Source organism: Pipistrellus kuhlii, unplaced genomic scaffold (genome assembly GCF_014108245.1).
Source record: "Pipistrellus kuhlii isolate mPipKuh1 unplaced genomic scaffold, mPipKuh1.p scaffold_m20_p_2, whole genome shotgun sequence".
Lineage (NCBI taxonomy): Eukaryota > Metazoa > Chordata > Mammalia > Chiroptera > Vespertilionidae > Pipistrellus > Pipistrellus kuhlii.
The window spans coordinates 48,668,537-48,684,612 of NW_023425515.1; the positions used below are offsets into that span (position 1 = coordinate 48,668,537).

At 44.9% G+C, this 16,076-nt stretch overlaps 1 protein-coding gene across 1 annotated transcript in view; it reads left to right on the plus strand.

Moving 5' to 3' along the window:
- SLC12A8 (solute carrier family 12 member 8) overlaps positions 1 to 6,199 on the plus strand; it is a 149,929-nt gene extending 143,730 nt beyond the window's left edge. The window contains exons 12-13 of the mRNA XM_036447075.2: positions 1,602 to 1,662; positions 5,651 to 6,199. Of these exons, the coding sequence (XP_036302968.1) occupies positions 1,602 to 1,662; positions 5,651 to 5,813 (224 nt within the window). The 3' untranslated portion in view covers positions 5,814 to 6,199. The remainder of the gene's footprint in view (positions 1 to 1,601; positions 1,663 to 5,650) is intronic.
- The last annotated feature ends 9,877 nt before the right edge of the window (positions 6,200 to 16,076 follow it).

Consider the following 16,076-nt stretch of genomic DNA (forward strand, 5'->3'; position numbering starts at 1 on the left):
CGGCCTGCGGACTGAAAGGTCCCGGTTCGATTCCGGTCAAGGGCATGTACCTTGGTTGCGGGCACATCCCCAGTAGGGGGTGTGCAAGAGGCAGCTGGTCGATGTTTCTCTCTCATCGACTTTTCTAACTCTGTCCCTCTCAATTCCTCTCTGTGTAAAATCAATAAAATATATTTTTTTAAAAACCCACAAAAGCCACCTTCCTAGGGGAAGCCTCCCTTTTTTGTGTCCTCCTTGACCGGGCCACAGTTCCCTGATTGAACGTTATTTGTGGGTGTGTCTGTGAGGGTGTTTCAGAAACAATAACAATGCTTTAGAAAAGTCATGCGAACAAGAGGTCCTTGTACCAACTAATTTAAGGGACAGAATATGTTTTAATGAACACAGTAATTACATCAGTGATTGCCTCTAAATTTCTTAGGAGTTAGTTTGATCATGAGAAATTCAAATCATTCCCAGAAATCTATTCACAGGAAAATATGACATAACATTTCAGGCCAGTCTCCAAATAAAATTTAGATAACTTAGAACCCAATGACCACAAATAAGAAAGGTCAGTTAATAAATGTTTGTTTTTTTTATTTGCTTCCTCCTGATAGCATCAGAATACGTTAAAAACTTTCTATCTGCAATTGTAGATATTAGTACAAATACAAATAATTTAGAAGAGCATTGTATAAAATGACATTTGATTTGGTTTCCTAAAGTTATATGTAATTTGTTATATGAGATTTAAAAAACGAACACCCACACCAAAGAAGAGATGAAGGTTTTGTTTTGTTTTGTTTTGTTTTTAAGTTGATTAGGCCCAGCTGGTGTGGCTCAGTGGTTGAGTGTCTACCTATGACCCAGGAGGTCACAGATCCATTCCTGAGCAGGGCGCATGCCTGGATTGCAGGCTTGATACCAAGTAGGGGGCGTCCATAAGGCAATTATCAATGATTCTCCCTCATCATCGATGTTTCTATCTCTTCCTCTCCCTTCCTCTCTGAAATCAATAAACATATATTTTTAAAAAGTTGATTAGCCCTGTTCTAATTAGTGTGTCTGAAGTCAGTATATTTAGTCAGTATCAACAACAATCTCACTTCAAACTTCAGCTCTCACGTTTCTACACGGTGATCAATTGGATTCAAACCCGTGGAAAGGTTCCTGGGTGCCAGCGCCTGCGGGGGTGGGGAGGGTTACAAGATGAAGAGGAAGTCTCCTATCTTCAAAGGGCGGGTGGTCTAGTGGGGGATTTCATAGCACATATTTCACAAATAGTTTGAATCTAAGAAAAAAATATCAATTTTTTATTTATTTATAGGACTGAAGTTAGCAAGTCATCTGCTTTTTTCTCTATAGCACTTTATTCAGTTTCTTTCTTGAGAATTTGGAATCTAGAAACAAATTTTTGGAAACTACATATGGGTACGTAGTCCTTAGCAGGCTGCTGTCAGGGAATAGTATAATGAGTATTGTGTGCTTAGACTGAAAAAAGGAAAAAAAATTATACTAATTGTGCATGTGTGTCAGGAGATATATAGTCTACTGAAACTGAGATTCTAGATGCATATCTAGAGCCTTCATCAATATCCATGTGTATGTCTTCCCTGTAGGATCAGCCTCCAACTTCAGCTTTTGCAGATGGATGAGGTCTCTTCTGATCCCTTCCTGCAGGTCAGTGCGAATCTGGTGGATGAGCGTCCTGGGTCCCGCTCCTAACTGGGCGACGGTGAATTGTGTGCGGGAACCCAACAATCGAGACCCTGGAGGAGACTCAGGTTTTGCTCCTCACTCCCCGCCCCCACCCAGCCTCAGCTCATCAGAAACTTCCTCTGGCTCGTGTCCTCCTGCTTTCTAGCCTCAGGAATCGCGAACAGGGGCCTTATTTAGAATCTGATTGCGGACGCCAAGTCCAGAGAGCCACTCTCACTGAGTTCACCGTCCGAGACACACCAGCATCAGTGCATCGTCACACACAAGATTAAGCCCAAAGGCTGTTGATCTGACTGTGTTGGTGAAAGTGCAGAAACCAAGTACAGAAATACATAGAGGAGGGATCTTGGGGGATTTCTGGGGCACCTCCATGTTCAAACACGCAGGGAAAGGGAAGCATCGGCTCTCCTGATTAACAGGAGAAGGCCTCCTAGAGGACATAAGATTTCATGAGTGCCCTAATCTCTTCCCTCCTCCACCACCCTCCCCGCTTCCGGAGACAATGCTACCGCGCCTTCGAGGGCCTTGGGACTGACTTTCCCTCCTCCTTCCCTATCAGTGAGGAACCAACGCTGCAGGCTGGGAAAATCCGGGCAGAACTCAATCGACTGTTTATTTGGTTTCATACTTGTTTTTGAAAATCTAGATATCTGGGTTGCACTTGCCAACATTTCTACCTTCCATGCCCAGACATTGCTAATGGACTGTGGAACCCTTTCCCATGGATCCCAGATGTACATTCAGAGCCCCCAACCCCCTCTGCCATATTGTTAATTGTGATGTAGTACAGATAACATGAAATGTAGCCTTTTCCCCTTTTCAAGTGTACAGTTCAGGGGTGTTAAGTACATTCACGCCACTATGCATCTCCAGAACTCTTTGTCTTGCAAAAACAGAGACACTCGGTCTAGTAAACAGGCCCCCCGCCCCTTCCTGCCTTCCAGTAATCCTTTTTAAGACAAGTCTTTCTAAGCACTACCAATTTGTTCAGGATTGCACAAGCAATTAAACCTTGCTGCTAGAGCCTGGGATGATGAAGACAGAGGAGCAGGGGCCAGGGAACGGACAGGGGAAAGCCTGGGCAGGAGGGTGGTGTGCACGGAGATCCCTGCCATCTGCTGGGAGGCTGGGCTAGCATTCTGCGCGGAGCGATGGGAGGGGTGCGGCCCCCTCTCTGCCTTGCTCCCAGTCTGAGGCACCACCACGCTCCCGCTCTGGTCTCTTTCCCCTGTCACCTAGCCCTGAGGAAACGTTGAGTTTCAGTGGAAATCGCTTCTGTGTAGAGGCTGCCTGCAGATCTGGAGCTGGAGCTGATGAGTGGTTAAGAGTATTGGGCCCTGTCTGATTTACAGGGATATTTTTAGGCATTTGCAGCGTTAAAGCCTACACATGGCCATTGGGAGGCGGATACTCCTTATGTTGCGTCCTGAATTCCTAGAATTTCCCCTCTGAGGTCACTGGAGTGCTATGTGGAAAGGAGAATGTATCTTAGATTATTCTTAGAAGAGGGCAATGCTTTGGTTGGAACAGAACCCAGCCCACACTATACATAGCTCCGGGGGCTTGTGGAGTGGGCGATGGAGGCGTCAGCTGAGTCTCAACATTGCACTTGCTGGCCTCCCCATGGCTCCTGAGCGGTGTTTTGTGATGATTATTTAGGAAGGTGAAAGGATCAAGAAATGTGATGATTTTTTTTTTAAGTAGAAATTGGTAGCTGTGTTTTCAATTTTATAATTTTGAAGGTTGTTGGTTTGTCTGCTTGTTTACAACTATGGACCCAGATGCTCTTCGAAATCACAGAAGAGGAATGGTGTAGTGAAGGTGTTTGGGCAAAGGGATTTGATTAAATTGCTCCCTCTATGACATCTACAATTCCCAGAATTATGTAAAATTTAGCCTGACCCTAAAAAGGCTTTCTTTCCTAAAGTCCTAGTAACTCCCCAGGTAAGAATATTTTGGACTATTCTAGGTTAGAAAATGAGGCATATTATTTACCAGAACTTAGAAGAATGCAATGGTTTCACCTTTTAAAACAAACAAACAAACAAACAAACAAACCAGCATTAACGAAAAAAAATGCATTGACAAAAACACTTCTATTGATATATTCATTGGTCTGGCATTTTGACACTTCTCAACTTTATTTCTTGAAGTTTCAACCTTAATAGAAGTTAATTCATTTCTCAGAGAACCTCAACCTGATTCCTACATGCTCTCAGTGGCTACAAGGCCTTCATCGTGTGATCTAAATTTCTGTAACAGCACTTTTTGCCAAAGTCAGTTGAAGCTTTCTGTTTAACTTTTAAAGTTGGAACCATTAGATTTATAACTTTAAAAATGTTTTTACAAATGTCAAGTATATCCCCTATTTAAACAATTGACATTACTACTTGTACAGTAGATGATTCTTTCTTTTAAAAAAATATATTTTATTGATTTTTTGCAGAGAGAAAGAGAGAGGAATAGAGAGTTAGAAACATCGATGAGAGAGAATCATCGATCAGTTGCCTCTTGCACACCCCGTACCGGGGATGTGCCCGCAACCAAGGTACATGCCCTTGGCCAGAATCGAACCTGGGACCTTTCAGTCCGCAGGCTGATGCTCTATCCACTGGGCTAAACTGGTTTGGCCAGTAGATGATTCTTTTCAGTTAAATTTCTGAGGGGCAATCACATCTCAGGTATGGCAAAGGCTTTGGCATGAGGAGGTGTGGTGGTTTTTCTGAGGTCACTGGGCCAATGGGGGGCAGAGCCATGACTGTGCCCATCTTATGTCCATCCTGACCTCCAATTGGAGCTCTCCTCACTCCTTAGCCTCTGGCACTTTCCTCGTGTGTCCCAGCTTATTCCAGCTCCAACTGTGTGTAGGCACTTCAGTGACAGTGGAATCCACACCGGGACTGTCCCTTGTCTTTAGGCCAACGTGGGGTCAAAGCCTGTGTAGTTTGTCTCTAGCCGCTTGCTACGTCAGCCTTAGCTCTGGAGATCATTCCTCACTCACCTTTCTTTCCCCTGAACCAAAGAGGTTTCTCTTTCTGCTCTTCTCTGGCTTTCAGCCTCTCCATTCCTTTATTTCACCTGACAAAAAAGCAAAGAAATGCTATCGCGTCCCCACATGACACTGTTGGGATGGTTATTTTGTACACTTTTTTTTTTTTAAGAAAGTTTTTTTTTCTTTCTTTTTTCTTTTTTTAAATATATTTTATTGATTTTTGTACAGAGAGGAAGGGAGAGAGATAGAGAGTTAGAAATATCGATGAGAGAGAGTCATCGATCAGCTGCCTCCTGCACACCCCCCACCGGGGACATGCCCGCAACCAAGGTACATGCCCTTGACCAGAATCGAACCCGGGTCCCCTCAGTCCCCAAGCCGACACTCTATCCATTGAGCTAAACCGGTCCCGGCTATTTTGTACACTTTTATACACGTATGCTAAAGAAAGGTAAAATTCACTTCTATCTTTATTTTATACTCATTTCTCATACTTTATTCATGAACATTTGTACATGTGACTTGCACCAGTTGTTTTTTTTTAAGTTTTATTTTATTGTTTAAAGTATTACATATAGTAATACATGTGTCTCCTTCTCTCCCCCTCCCCCCATTGACCTTCCCCATGCCTCCCCTACACCCCCCACCCCCCGCAGTGTCTTGCATCCATTGGTTATGCTTACATGCATGCATACAAGTCCTTGGGTTGATCGCTTACCTCTACCCTAACCCTCCCCAGCCTTCCCACTGCAGTTTGATAGTCTGTTCCATGCTTCTCTGCCTCATGAACAAACACAGATACAGCTGTGCTTTTTAACATACATGTTCAATAATAAGCACAATAATGTTTTGTTTTGTTTTTTGCAAATACTTTTTTCTGTCCCCGGGGAGACTCCTCTTCCCTGTTCAGCACTGGGTCTTTCCTTCTGATGGGCCTGCATGTTTCTCTCCCCGAAGGAGCTTGCGATCCCCACAAGAGCAGATCATTTTGGCGCCGTCCCTGGTGCGGGTGGACATGGAGATGACTCAGCTCACCCAAGAGAACGCAGACTTCGCTACTCGGGACCGCTACCACCACTCCTCCCGTGTGAGCCGAGACCAGCTGATGCCTCCGTACTAGGGTGCTGGGCGCTCCGTCCTGGGCAGCCGGGGCCTCCTCTCCTGGAGCTGCCCAGTGCTCCGTGGACTCCACTCCCAGGGCGCTTGTGGAGCTGGTTCTCCTCAGTAAGAAACGCAGAGACCTGTCCTCCCACGGCCGTTTTGGACAATGAGCATCTGCATTCTGGTCTGGCCCACCACCGCCAAGCAGGGAGCCATGGGAATGGCAGTGGCTCTGAAACACGCTCCCGGTCAAAGAGCTCCCCACGGACACCGAGACCCGCGGGCGTGGAGAACCAGACCAGACTGCTTGTTCCCGGGGCCGCAATAAATGGTTGTTTAAATTCTTATTTTATTATTTACTCATTGAATAAATAATGCACCCACATGGTTCCAAACCCCAAAGTATCATCATATACACTGAGTGGCCAGATGATTATGATCTCGAACGCGTAATAATCTGGCCACTCAGGGTATATCCTATATGATAAAAGGCTAATATACAAATTGTCCCCGCGACCAGGAGTTCGACTAGCAGGTAGGCTGGTCAACCGCCAATGTCCCCTCCCCCTTATCAGGCTGGCTAGACCCCACCCATGCACAAATTCATACACCAGGCCTCTAATATATATATACGATATAATATATATATATATATATATATATATATATATATACACACACACACACACACACACACACACATATATATATATATATATACCTCAATATATATACATACATACCACACACAGACACACACATATATATGTACACTGAGTGGTCAGATTATTATGCGTTCAGAGATCATAATCATCTGGCCACTCAGTGTATATAGTGAAGAACCTCCCTCTCGTCCTCGCTCCCCGTCTGTTCTGTTCCATTCCCTGCCCCAGAGGTCACCACACTGTTCTTATATTTGCTTCCAGCGTTCCTTGATGATAGACCAGCAAATAGGAATGGGGATTATTACTCCCCTTTTATATACAAAAGATAGCGGATTATGCATGTGTTCCGCACCTTGCTTTTCCCCTTAACGATCTATCTTGGAGACATTGCCGTATCATTACATATACAGTTTCCTCATTATTTTTCATTGTATGAATGCACTGTGATTTATTTCATCAGTTCCACAATCGTGGCATTTGGATTACTTCCAGTCTTCTGCTGCTTTTATAATCAGTTCTGCATTGAATAATCTTGTACATATGTACAAGCGAAAAGAATTTATGAAGGATAAATTCCCAAACGTGGCATTACAAGATCAAAGGGTACATGCCTCTGTAAGCTATTTTTGTGTACTGAAGGTCTTTTTAATTAAAAAAGGTAAATTATCATGATTACCCAACGGTTCAGGTTCTCAAAAGCATTTATGATCCCCAGCTCTCCCCACACCTTTGTAGCTGGTTTTGTTTTTTTGTATAAATGCATGAGGGACAGGACTATTTTGGTTCCTCTGTGAGCTCAGCATTCATCACAAACATCCAGGCCTTCGTGGCTTCCCCAGCCAGTGGAGCAGCTGGCCCCGAGTCAGCGGTTCCTCTGCCGAGCCCGGAGGGAAAGACTGCTGGGTCAGTCATCACCTCTCCTCAGGGGGAGGCTCTCCACAGTCAGTGAGCTCAGAATCACTGGGCAGGCTTTTGAAAGCGCAGCTTTCTGCACCTCACCCATAGATTTCTTATTAAGTTTGAGAGTCTTGGACTTCACTTTTGTAAAAAAAAAAAAAAATATATATATATATATATATATATACACACACACACACACACACACACACACACTGATTTTAGAGATAGAGAGAGAGAGAGAGAGAGAGAGAGAGAGAGAGAGAGAGAGAGAAAGAGAGAGAGAGAAAGAGAGAGAGAAACATCAGTGATGAGAGAGAATCATCTATCAGCTATCTCCTGCATGCCTCCTTCTGGGGATTGAGGCTGTCACCTGGGAATGTGCTCTGATGGAATCAAACTATGACCGCCTGGTTCACAGGTCAGTGCTCAACCACTGAGCTACACTGGCTGGCTAAAATTTCTTTATTATTATTATTTTTTGTATGTGGTTTATATTTTTAAAAAATTATTTTTATTTTTGGAAGTATTACAGATGTCCCCCTTTCCCATTCCACTGACTGCCTTTACCCCACACCCGCTCCTCCCAGTTCTTCACCGCTCCATTGTCTGTGTGCCTGGGCTATGCATGTGTGCATATAAATTCCCCGGTTAATCTCCCCCCACCCACCCCTCCACCCCCACCCTCCTTCTGAGACCCGTCAGTCTGCCCATGCTTCTATGTCTTTGGATCTACTTTGTTTATCAGATTATTTTGTTCATTAGATTCCACATATAAATGAGATCACGTGATACTTATTCTTCTCTGACTGACTTATTTTGCTCAGCATAATACTCTCCAGGTCCTTCCATGCTGTCTCAAATGGTAAGAGATTCTTTTTTTATATATAGCTGCATAGTATTCCATGGTATAAATGTACCACAGCTTTTTTATCCATTCGTGTACTGATGGGCACTTTGGCTGTTTCCAGATCTTAGCTATTGTAAATTGTGCTGCTGTGAATATAGGAGTGCATATATTCTTTCTTTTTTTAAAATATTGGGTCGGCAAGTAAGTAATTGCGGGTTTCACACATATATGGCTTCAGTTGAATTTTTAGGTTTGCAGACGTAGTAAAAATGTAAAACACATTTTGTTATTTGATAGTTGGCTATTCAGCTGTTAATCAGTAAAAAAAGTTTTTTGATCTGTTTTGTAGTTTTCGTTTGGCGTTCGTTGAAAAATGGAAAATCAAAAGGAACATTTTCGTCATATTTTGATTTTTTATTTCCACAAAGGGAAAAACGCATCGCAAGCTCATAAAAAGTTATGTGCTGTTTATGGTGACGAAGCCTTAAAAGAACTGCAGTGTCAAAATTGGTTTGCCAAATTTCGTTCTGGTGATTTTTCACTCAAAGATGAAAAACGCTCTGGTCGTCCAATTGAAGTTGATGACGCCCTAATCAAAGCAATAATCAATTCGGACTGTCACAGTACAACACGTGAGATTGCAGAGAAGCTTCATGTATCACATACATGCATTGAAAATCACTTAAAACAACTTGGCTATGTTCAAAAACTCGATACATGGGTTCCTCACGAACTGAAAGAATCACAGTTAACGCAACGCATTAGCAGCTGCGATTTGCTAAAGAAACGTAATGAAAATGATCCATTTTTAAAACGACTGATAACTGGCGATGAAAAATGGGTTGTTTACAACAATATCAAGCGGAAAAGATCGTGGAGCAGGCCAGGTGAACCAACTCAAACAACATCAAAAGCTGATATTCATCAAAAGAAGGTTTTGTTATCAGTTTGGTGGGATTACAAAGGAATTGTCTACTTTGAACTCTTACCACCCAACCGAACGATCAATTCTGATGTCTACATTGAACAACTAATGAAATTAAACAATGCAGTTGAAGAAAAGCGGCCCAAATTGACAAATCGAAAAGGTGTTGTATTCCATCATGACAATGCAAGGCCACACACATCTTTGGTCACTCGGCAAAAATTAATGGAGCTTGGTTGGGATGTTTTGCCACATCCACCATATAGTCCTGACCTTGCACCATCTGATTACTTTTTGTTTCAATCTTTACAAAACTCCTTGAATGGTAAAAATTTCAATAATGATGATGATGTCAAATCGTACCTGATTCAGTTTTTTGCTAATAAAAACCAGAAGTTTTTTGAACGTGGGATTATGATGCTGCCTGAAAGATGGCAAAAGGTCATTGATCAAAATGGGCAATACATTACAGAATAAAGTTATTTAGTTCCATGAAAAAATTGTCTTTGATTTTCTTTAAAAAATCCGCAATTACTTACTTGCCGACCCAATATATTTTATTGATTTTTACAGAGAGGAAAGGAAAGGGATAGAGAGTTAGAAATATCGACAAGAGATGAACATTGATCAGCTGCCTCCTGCACACCCCCTCCTGGGGATGTGCCCGCAACCAAGGTACATTGCCTTTGACCGGAATCGAACCTGGGACCTTTCAGTCTGCAGGCCAACGCTCTGTCCACTGAGCCAAACCAGTTAGGGCCATATATTCTTTCTGACTGGTGTTTGGATTTATGTAACTTTGAAGTGGGCTCACTTGGGAAGGAGTTGGTATGTAGTTGCAAACTCGTGGCTTTGGGGATGAAAATCTCTGAATCCTGGATCTTACCACTTCTGTGCCCTGGGACAGGCTTCTTAGCCTCACAGAGCCTTGGCTTTCTTCTCTGTAAAATGGGAATTAGAAATCTGCCTGCATCCAAGTGGAGCTGTGAATACCAAAGTTGGACACGGTTTGGAGAGGAAATGAAGGTGGAAGAGGTATCGTAAAAGTGTTCTTCTCCCACCCCTGCGGACTCCATGTCACTTACTGTGGGGACAGAAAAAGAAGGAAAGAAGGAAGGAATGAAGGGAGGGAGGGGAGGAGAGGGGAAACCGCAGTGATTCTTGGCACCTGTTAGCCTGAAATTTCAGAGCGAGTGGAGTCCTGCTGCTTCAATCAGCCACACTGTCTCATCGGCCACAGACACAGAGGGAGGCCTTCACTGGCCAACAGCAGGAAACCAACACAGGCCGAGCCGCAGGGAGGAGAACCAACAAGGTTACCACCTGGTCACCATTTCAGCTCTGCCTCCTCCCCCCACACCCTTGTTATTACACGCATTGGCCACTTTCCTATTTCCCTTCTCTCCGGCTTCTCCCTTCCCTTCCCAGAGCCTGAGGAATTTTTCTTAGATATCAAAAAGCCTACGCCCTCTCTGGTTCTTTTGAACCGAGGCTTACTCTAGAGCAGATTACCCACTTCTTGCCACGCCTCATACCCTCGATGTCCACATAGATGCCCAAGAGCGGGTCCGAGGTGGTGCTTGCACAGCTGGGGTTGTTCCTCACTGTTTGCACTTCTCTGCAGACAAGGGAATACAGAGGCCTGGCTCACCACACACCACTCAGCACTCTGGCATCAGGGAGGTATACCTGGGCTCCTGGCAGGAGGCTCTCAAGCAGAAATGGATGCTCGAGGATTGGTCTGAGCAGCAAGCACAGGCGTGAGCCCCTGACTCTTGAGGCAGGGGAGGGGGAGGTCACAGTAACTAAGAGGCAGAGCAGATGGCAAGAAAGACCCACCCGCCTCAGGGGGTCCCCCGTAGGCTGTGCTTCTGGGCACGCGGCCCACTTCCCAGCATCGAGGCTGGTGCCCTTTCCCTGTCCCCAAGGCTGAGGGGCCGGGGTGAGGGGAGGACAGAGAGCAGGTGACCAGTCATGGAGGTGAGGGCGGCCTCAAGCCTTCTTCTAAAAGAGGCAGGAGCAGTTCTCTAAATGGGAGTCTCAAAAATGGTAGAGAGCCTCGGTGTTTAGCCTATTTCAGTGTTTCTTAAAAAACACCTATGAGTGTGTGTGTGTGTGTGTGTGTGTGTGTGTGCATGCACCAGCGTGTCCTCTTCTGACTGTGTTCGTCAGAGAAGGCACTCTATAAAACAAAATAAAAATTTTAAAAAGCTGGCCTCGGCACATGGGAAGCCTGGCTTAAACTACGGGCCACGTGGTCTGTGTCAGAGTCACTCTGGGAAGCCCTGAGGGTGAGTGGCATTTTAAAGGATTAGCAGTCGCGCCCCAGCAGCCAGCTAGGGGGCTCCATGAGTGCTCCTCAGTGCGATGTGACATTTGCCATATGTGGTAAGAGGGTGAGGATGGAGAAAACAGCACTGCCTTCACAAACGAACCCCAAGCTGAAAGTCTCAGAGGGAGGTGCTCCCGTGGCAGTGGCCGTTTTTCATGGAGCTGCTTGTCAGGGGAGTGCCTTCGTGTGACTCCTATGTATCTGTGCTGGTCAGGGTGGACTTGCTGCTACAACAAACAGCCCCTAAATCTCAGTGGCTCGGCACTGTATACATTTGTATCTGCCTCCTATTCCAGCCTGACACAAGTCAGAGAGCTCTCCACGGTCACTCAGGGACCTGATCACAGCCCGCTGTAGCTGTGACCCTGAAATTCATGATCCGTCCTTAATATTCGGTAAGAAAGTCTGTATTGAGCCAGGCATTACGCTAGACACTCATATTCCTTGTCTCCTTCGATCCTCAGAACAACTCAATGAAGAAGGTCCTGCTGTGTCCCCCATATTACCGATGAGGAGACAAAGGCTCAGGAAAGTTAAGTAACTTGTTCGAGGTCACATAGCTAGTAAGTAGCAGAGCTGGATTTAAACTCACAGCTGATCACTCCTCACAGTCCCCATGGAAGCTGCATAGACCTTGTCTTCTCTCTGTAAGTTCCCATCTATTCCTTCTTCGCCTCTAGAGCAGGTGGGCAAGCTATACCCCGGGTCTGTGTTTCGTTTTATTTTATTTTATTTTATTTGAAGTAAAATCCACACAAAATAAAATTGACCATTTTAATCACTTCCTGGTTTTGAAAATCGAGTTTTGTAGGGACACGGCCACGCCCATTTGTTCACTGGCTTTTGCCCAGCACCAGCAGAGTTGAGTAGTTGAGACAGAGACCATATAGCCCACAAAACCTGGAACACCCCCTCTCCGGCCCTCTGTGGGAAAGTTTCCCGGACCTGCTTTAGGGGGTTTGATCTGGGTCCAGGCCTGGGGAAGGTTTTCTCAGACATCTGTGTCTCCACTAGGAAACGCCTCTCCTTCCTCCAGGTAAACACCCCTGCTTTGCTAGAGGCCACACTGTTACACCTCCTGGGCCTACCCTCTCATCCACCTCTGTTTCCTCCTCCTTGCCTTGTTACTCCCCCCCACCCCCCCACACAAACACACACAGGCAAGTCCTGGTAAATACACATTGTGCCTGGTCTGCAGGCGCCGTCCATTTTTCTTTCTTTCTATGCCAAATGCCTGGTATAAATGGTTTACACCTGGATATCCCACTTTCTCTCTCTATATTTTCCCTTCTCACCCTCCACAATCCAATGTCTGCTCTCCAGCAGCCTTTTGGATACATCTCCATGTTGATGCAGTTACATGAAATTCACATAATCTACCCATCATCCCCATCTTTGCTAATGCCATATTCTCCTGGTATCCTACTGTCTCAAATCATACTGGGAGGCTATTTTTAAAAAATATATATTTTATTGATATTTTACAGAGAGGAAGGGAGAGAGATAGAGAGCTAGAAACGTCGATGAGAAAGAAACATCGACCAGCTGCCTCTTGCACACCCCCTACCGGGGATGTGCCCGCAACCAATGTACATGCCCTTGACCGGAATTGAACCTGGGACCCTTCAGTCCGCAGACCGATGCTCTACCACTGAGCCAAACTGGTTTCGGCTGGGAGGCCATTTTGCATATCTCTCTCTCTCTCTTTCTCTCTCTCTCTCTCTCTCTCTCTCTCTCTCTCTCTCTCTCACACACACACACACACACACACACACACACACACACACACACACACCTTTGCTATACTTACATCTGTTCTGTTACCAGATTCAACCTGTTGCCTTTTTTGGAAATGACTCTTGGGTTGCTCTCTTCCTCATTCCCACCATCCATTCCTGGGTCCAGGCTTTTATCACTTCACATCTGGATCCCTGCTGCAGCTCCTGACTGGCCTCCCTGCCCCCCTCTGACACTGCCAATCTGCTCTCCCCAGCTCATTTTCAAATACAGAGCTCAGACAGAGCCGGCCCTTGGAGTCTGCCTGTGGCCTTCTCTCCAGAGCCCTCCCCCCATGCTTCCTGTTACACTGGACACAGCGGGTCTCTCTATTACTTTTTTCCACTTAAACTGTCCTCCTCTGTCTTCTTTGCTTGGTAAACTCCTTCAGGAACACATTCTCATGTCACGTCTCTAGGAAAGCTTTCTCCAGAAAATACTCAATGTCCTCAGAGCACGTGGTTCATACTTACACAAGATACTTTATATTATTCTTATTATGGATCTGTCTTTTCGCCTAATCTGCTGGCTAGTCAAGGGCAGGGACTCTCTCTATCTTTCTCATCCCTGAGTGCCAAGAGCCCAGCACAATGCCTACTGGCACAGAGTACGTGCTCAGTAAATGCTCCTTGAGCACCACTTTGCTCATGTGTCTCTGCCTGAAAGCTCACCCTGTCTCTGTTTCCTCCAGCACTGAGTTTAAGGTAGTGCTTTCAACCCTGGCTGCACATTACAATCACCTGGAGAGCTTTTATTTTTTAATATATGGTATTTTTATTGATTTTTTTTTTTTACAGAGAGGAAGAGAGAGGGATAGAGTTAGAAATATTGATGAGAGAGAATCATCAATCAGCTGCCTCTTGCACACCCCCCACTGGGGATGTGCCCGCAACCAAGGTAGGTGCCCTTGATCGGAATCAAATCTGGGACCTTTCAGTCCACATACCTGGAGAGCTTTTAAAGAATACTGATGCCCGGGCCTCGTGGCCAGAGATTCTCACTAGGTAGGCAGGATCCAGGCACTGACCTTTTGTAGAAACTCTCTGGGCAATTCTAATGTCCAGCCAGGGGTGCAGGCCACTAGTCTATGCCTAGTTTTCAAGGCTCTCATTTATTTCTCCATCTTGTCATGAGTTCCTGCTCAGAGCCCCTCTTGCTCATGTGGCCTCCTTCCTGACATGTTCTCTCACGCAGGCCGTGCCTCTTCCCCTCTCCCCGCACCCCCCCCCCCCCACGCAAATGAAGGCAGGGACCCGGCAGCTTTGCAGCCCCTGAATGCCAAACACAGGGCTGCCAGTGCCATGGAAGCTGAGGGCCCAAGCGTCTGAACACAGAGTTTGTTTGGTTGGGCGGGGAGGAGGAGTTGGGTGGGAGCTGTCAACGGGTGCCTTGCCTATGGCCACACCAGTGTGGGAACAGCACCAGCTTCCCTACACTATCAAATGCCCCCATATTGGCAGAGAGCACAGAGCCTTAGGTTTGCTCTGCTGGTCAGCAGACACGCAGCCCTGTTTCCTGTCCCGCACTCTTGTCTGATTCTCTCCTTATGATGCAGGGTAGTGGACGGGGCACTGGGCTGGTATCTGAAGACAAATCCAGTCCTGGCCTCTGTGTGTCTTCTGTGGGTATGCCCTATTCCCTGGGGGTGGGGGAGGAAAGCTGGGCCCGTCTCATGGGGCCCTACAAGCTCAGAGAAGGTATGTGTGTGTGTGAGTGTGTGTGTGTGTGTTGTTGTTGTTGTTGTTGCTGCTGCTAATCTAGACCAGGATCCCCTAACAGTTGTAAACCATGGTTACTTGGAAGAGGCAAAAGATGTCTTGGCCACATGTTCCCACTTGTTCATGAAAAACTAAGATCTTTGGCCCTAACTGGTTTGGCTCAGTGGATAGAGCGTCGGCCTGCGGGCGAAGGGTCCCAGGTTCCATTCCAGACAAGGGCATGTACCTTGGTTGCGGGCACATCCCCAGTGGGGAGTGTGTAGGAGGCCACTGATCAATGTTTCTAATTCTCTATTTATCTCTTTTCCTCTCTGTAAAAAATCAATAAAATATATTTTAAAACAATAACAGCACTAAGACCTCTGTAAACAGGACATTTTGATACATTTACAGTCAAACCTTAGTTCTCCAACATCTCCCATCTCAAACAATTCGCTTCTCAGTCTGACCCTTTTATGCTGATCCCTGTATGACCAGTCACGTGTCTCTTAGGCGACAATCAAAGGAGAGAATGTGTGAGTATGAGTCAGTTTACCACTGTTAACATCTCAGAAAATTATGCTGCGAATATTTTCTTTTTGCTTTTGTTGCTGCTTATTATTATTAAATTTTCATTTTTTTTACTATACATTTCATTTCCTTTTTGTTGAACTTTCATTTACATTTTATGTTCTTTTTGTCTTTAAAATGTTATAGATTAAACAGTACATTAGACATGTACTGTATATAAGCCAGGTTAAAATGGAATCATTTGGGAGTCTGGAATGGATTAATTTAATATTCATTAGAAAAATGGGGAAAAATACTTTGTTTTTTGAGCAGCCTTCCAGAACGAATTAAGTTCAAGAACCAAGGTTCCACTGTATTACCTTTTATTTATTATTTATTTATCCTTTATTGCCTACAATGGGTCAAGGATTTGGGAGATCTTTTGTCTAATGAAAATCAGATTCAATGATTATTTTCAAAATTTACAAACAGGTAAATCAAGAGCCTCATAATGTAACTGTTATTAATTTCTTCTTTAATAAAATGATGTCCTTGATTTTTGCATGACACTTTTTCCCTCATATCCATCATCTTATCCACTTACCAATAGTAGATATTATATATTTTGCA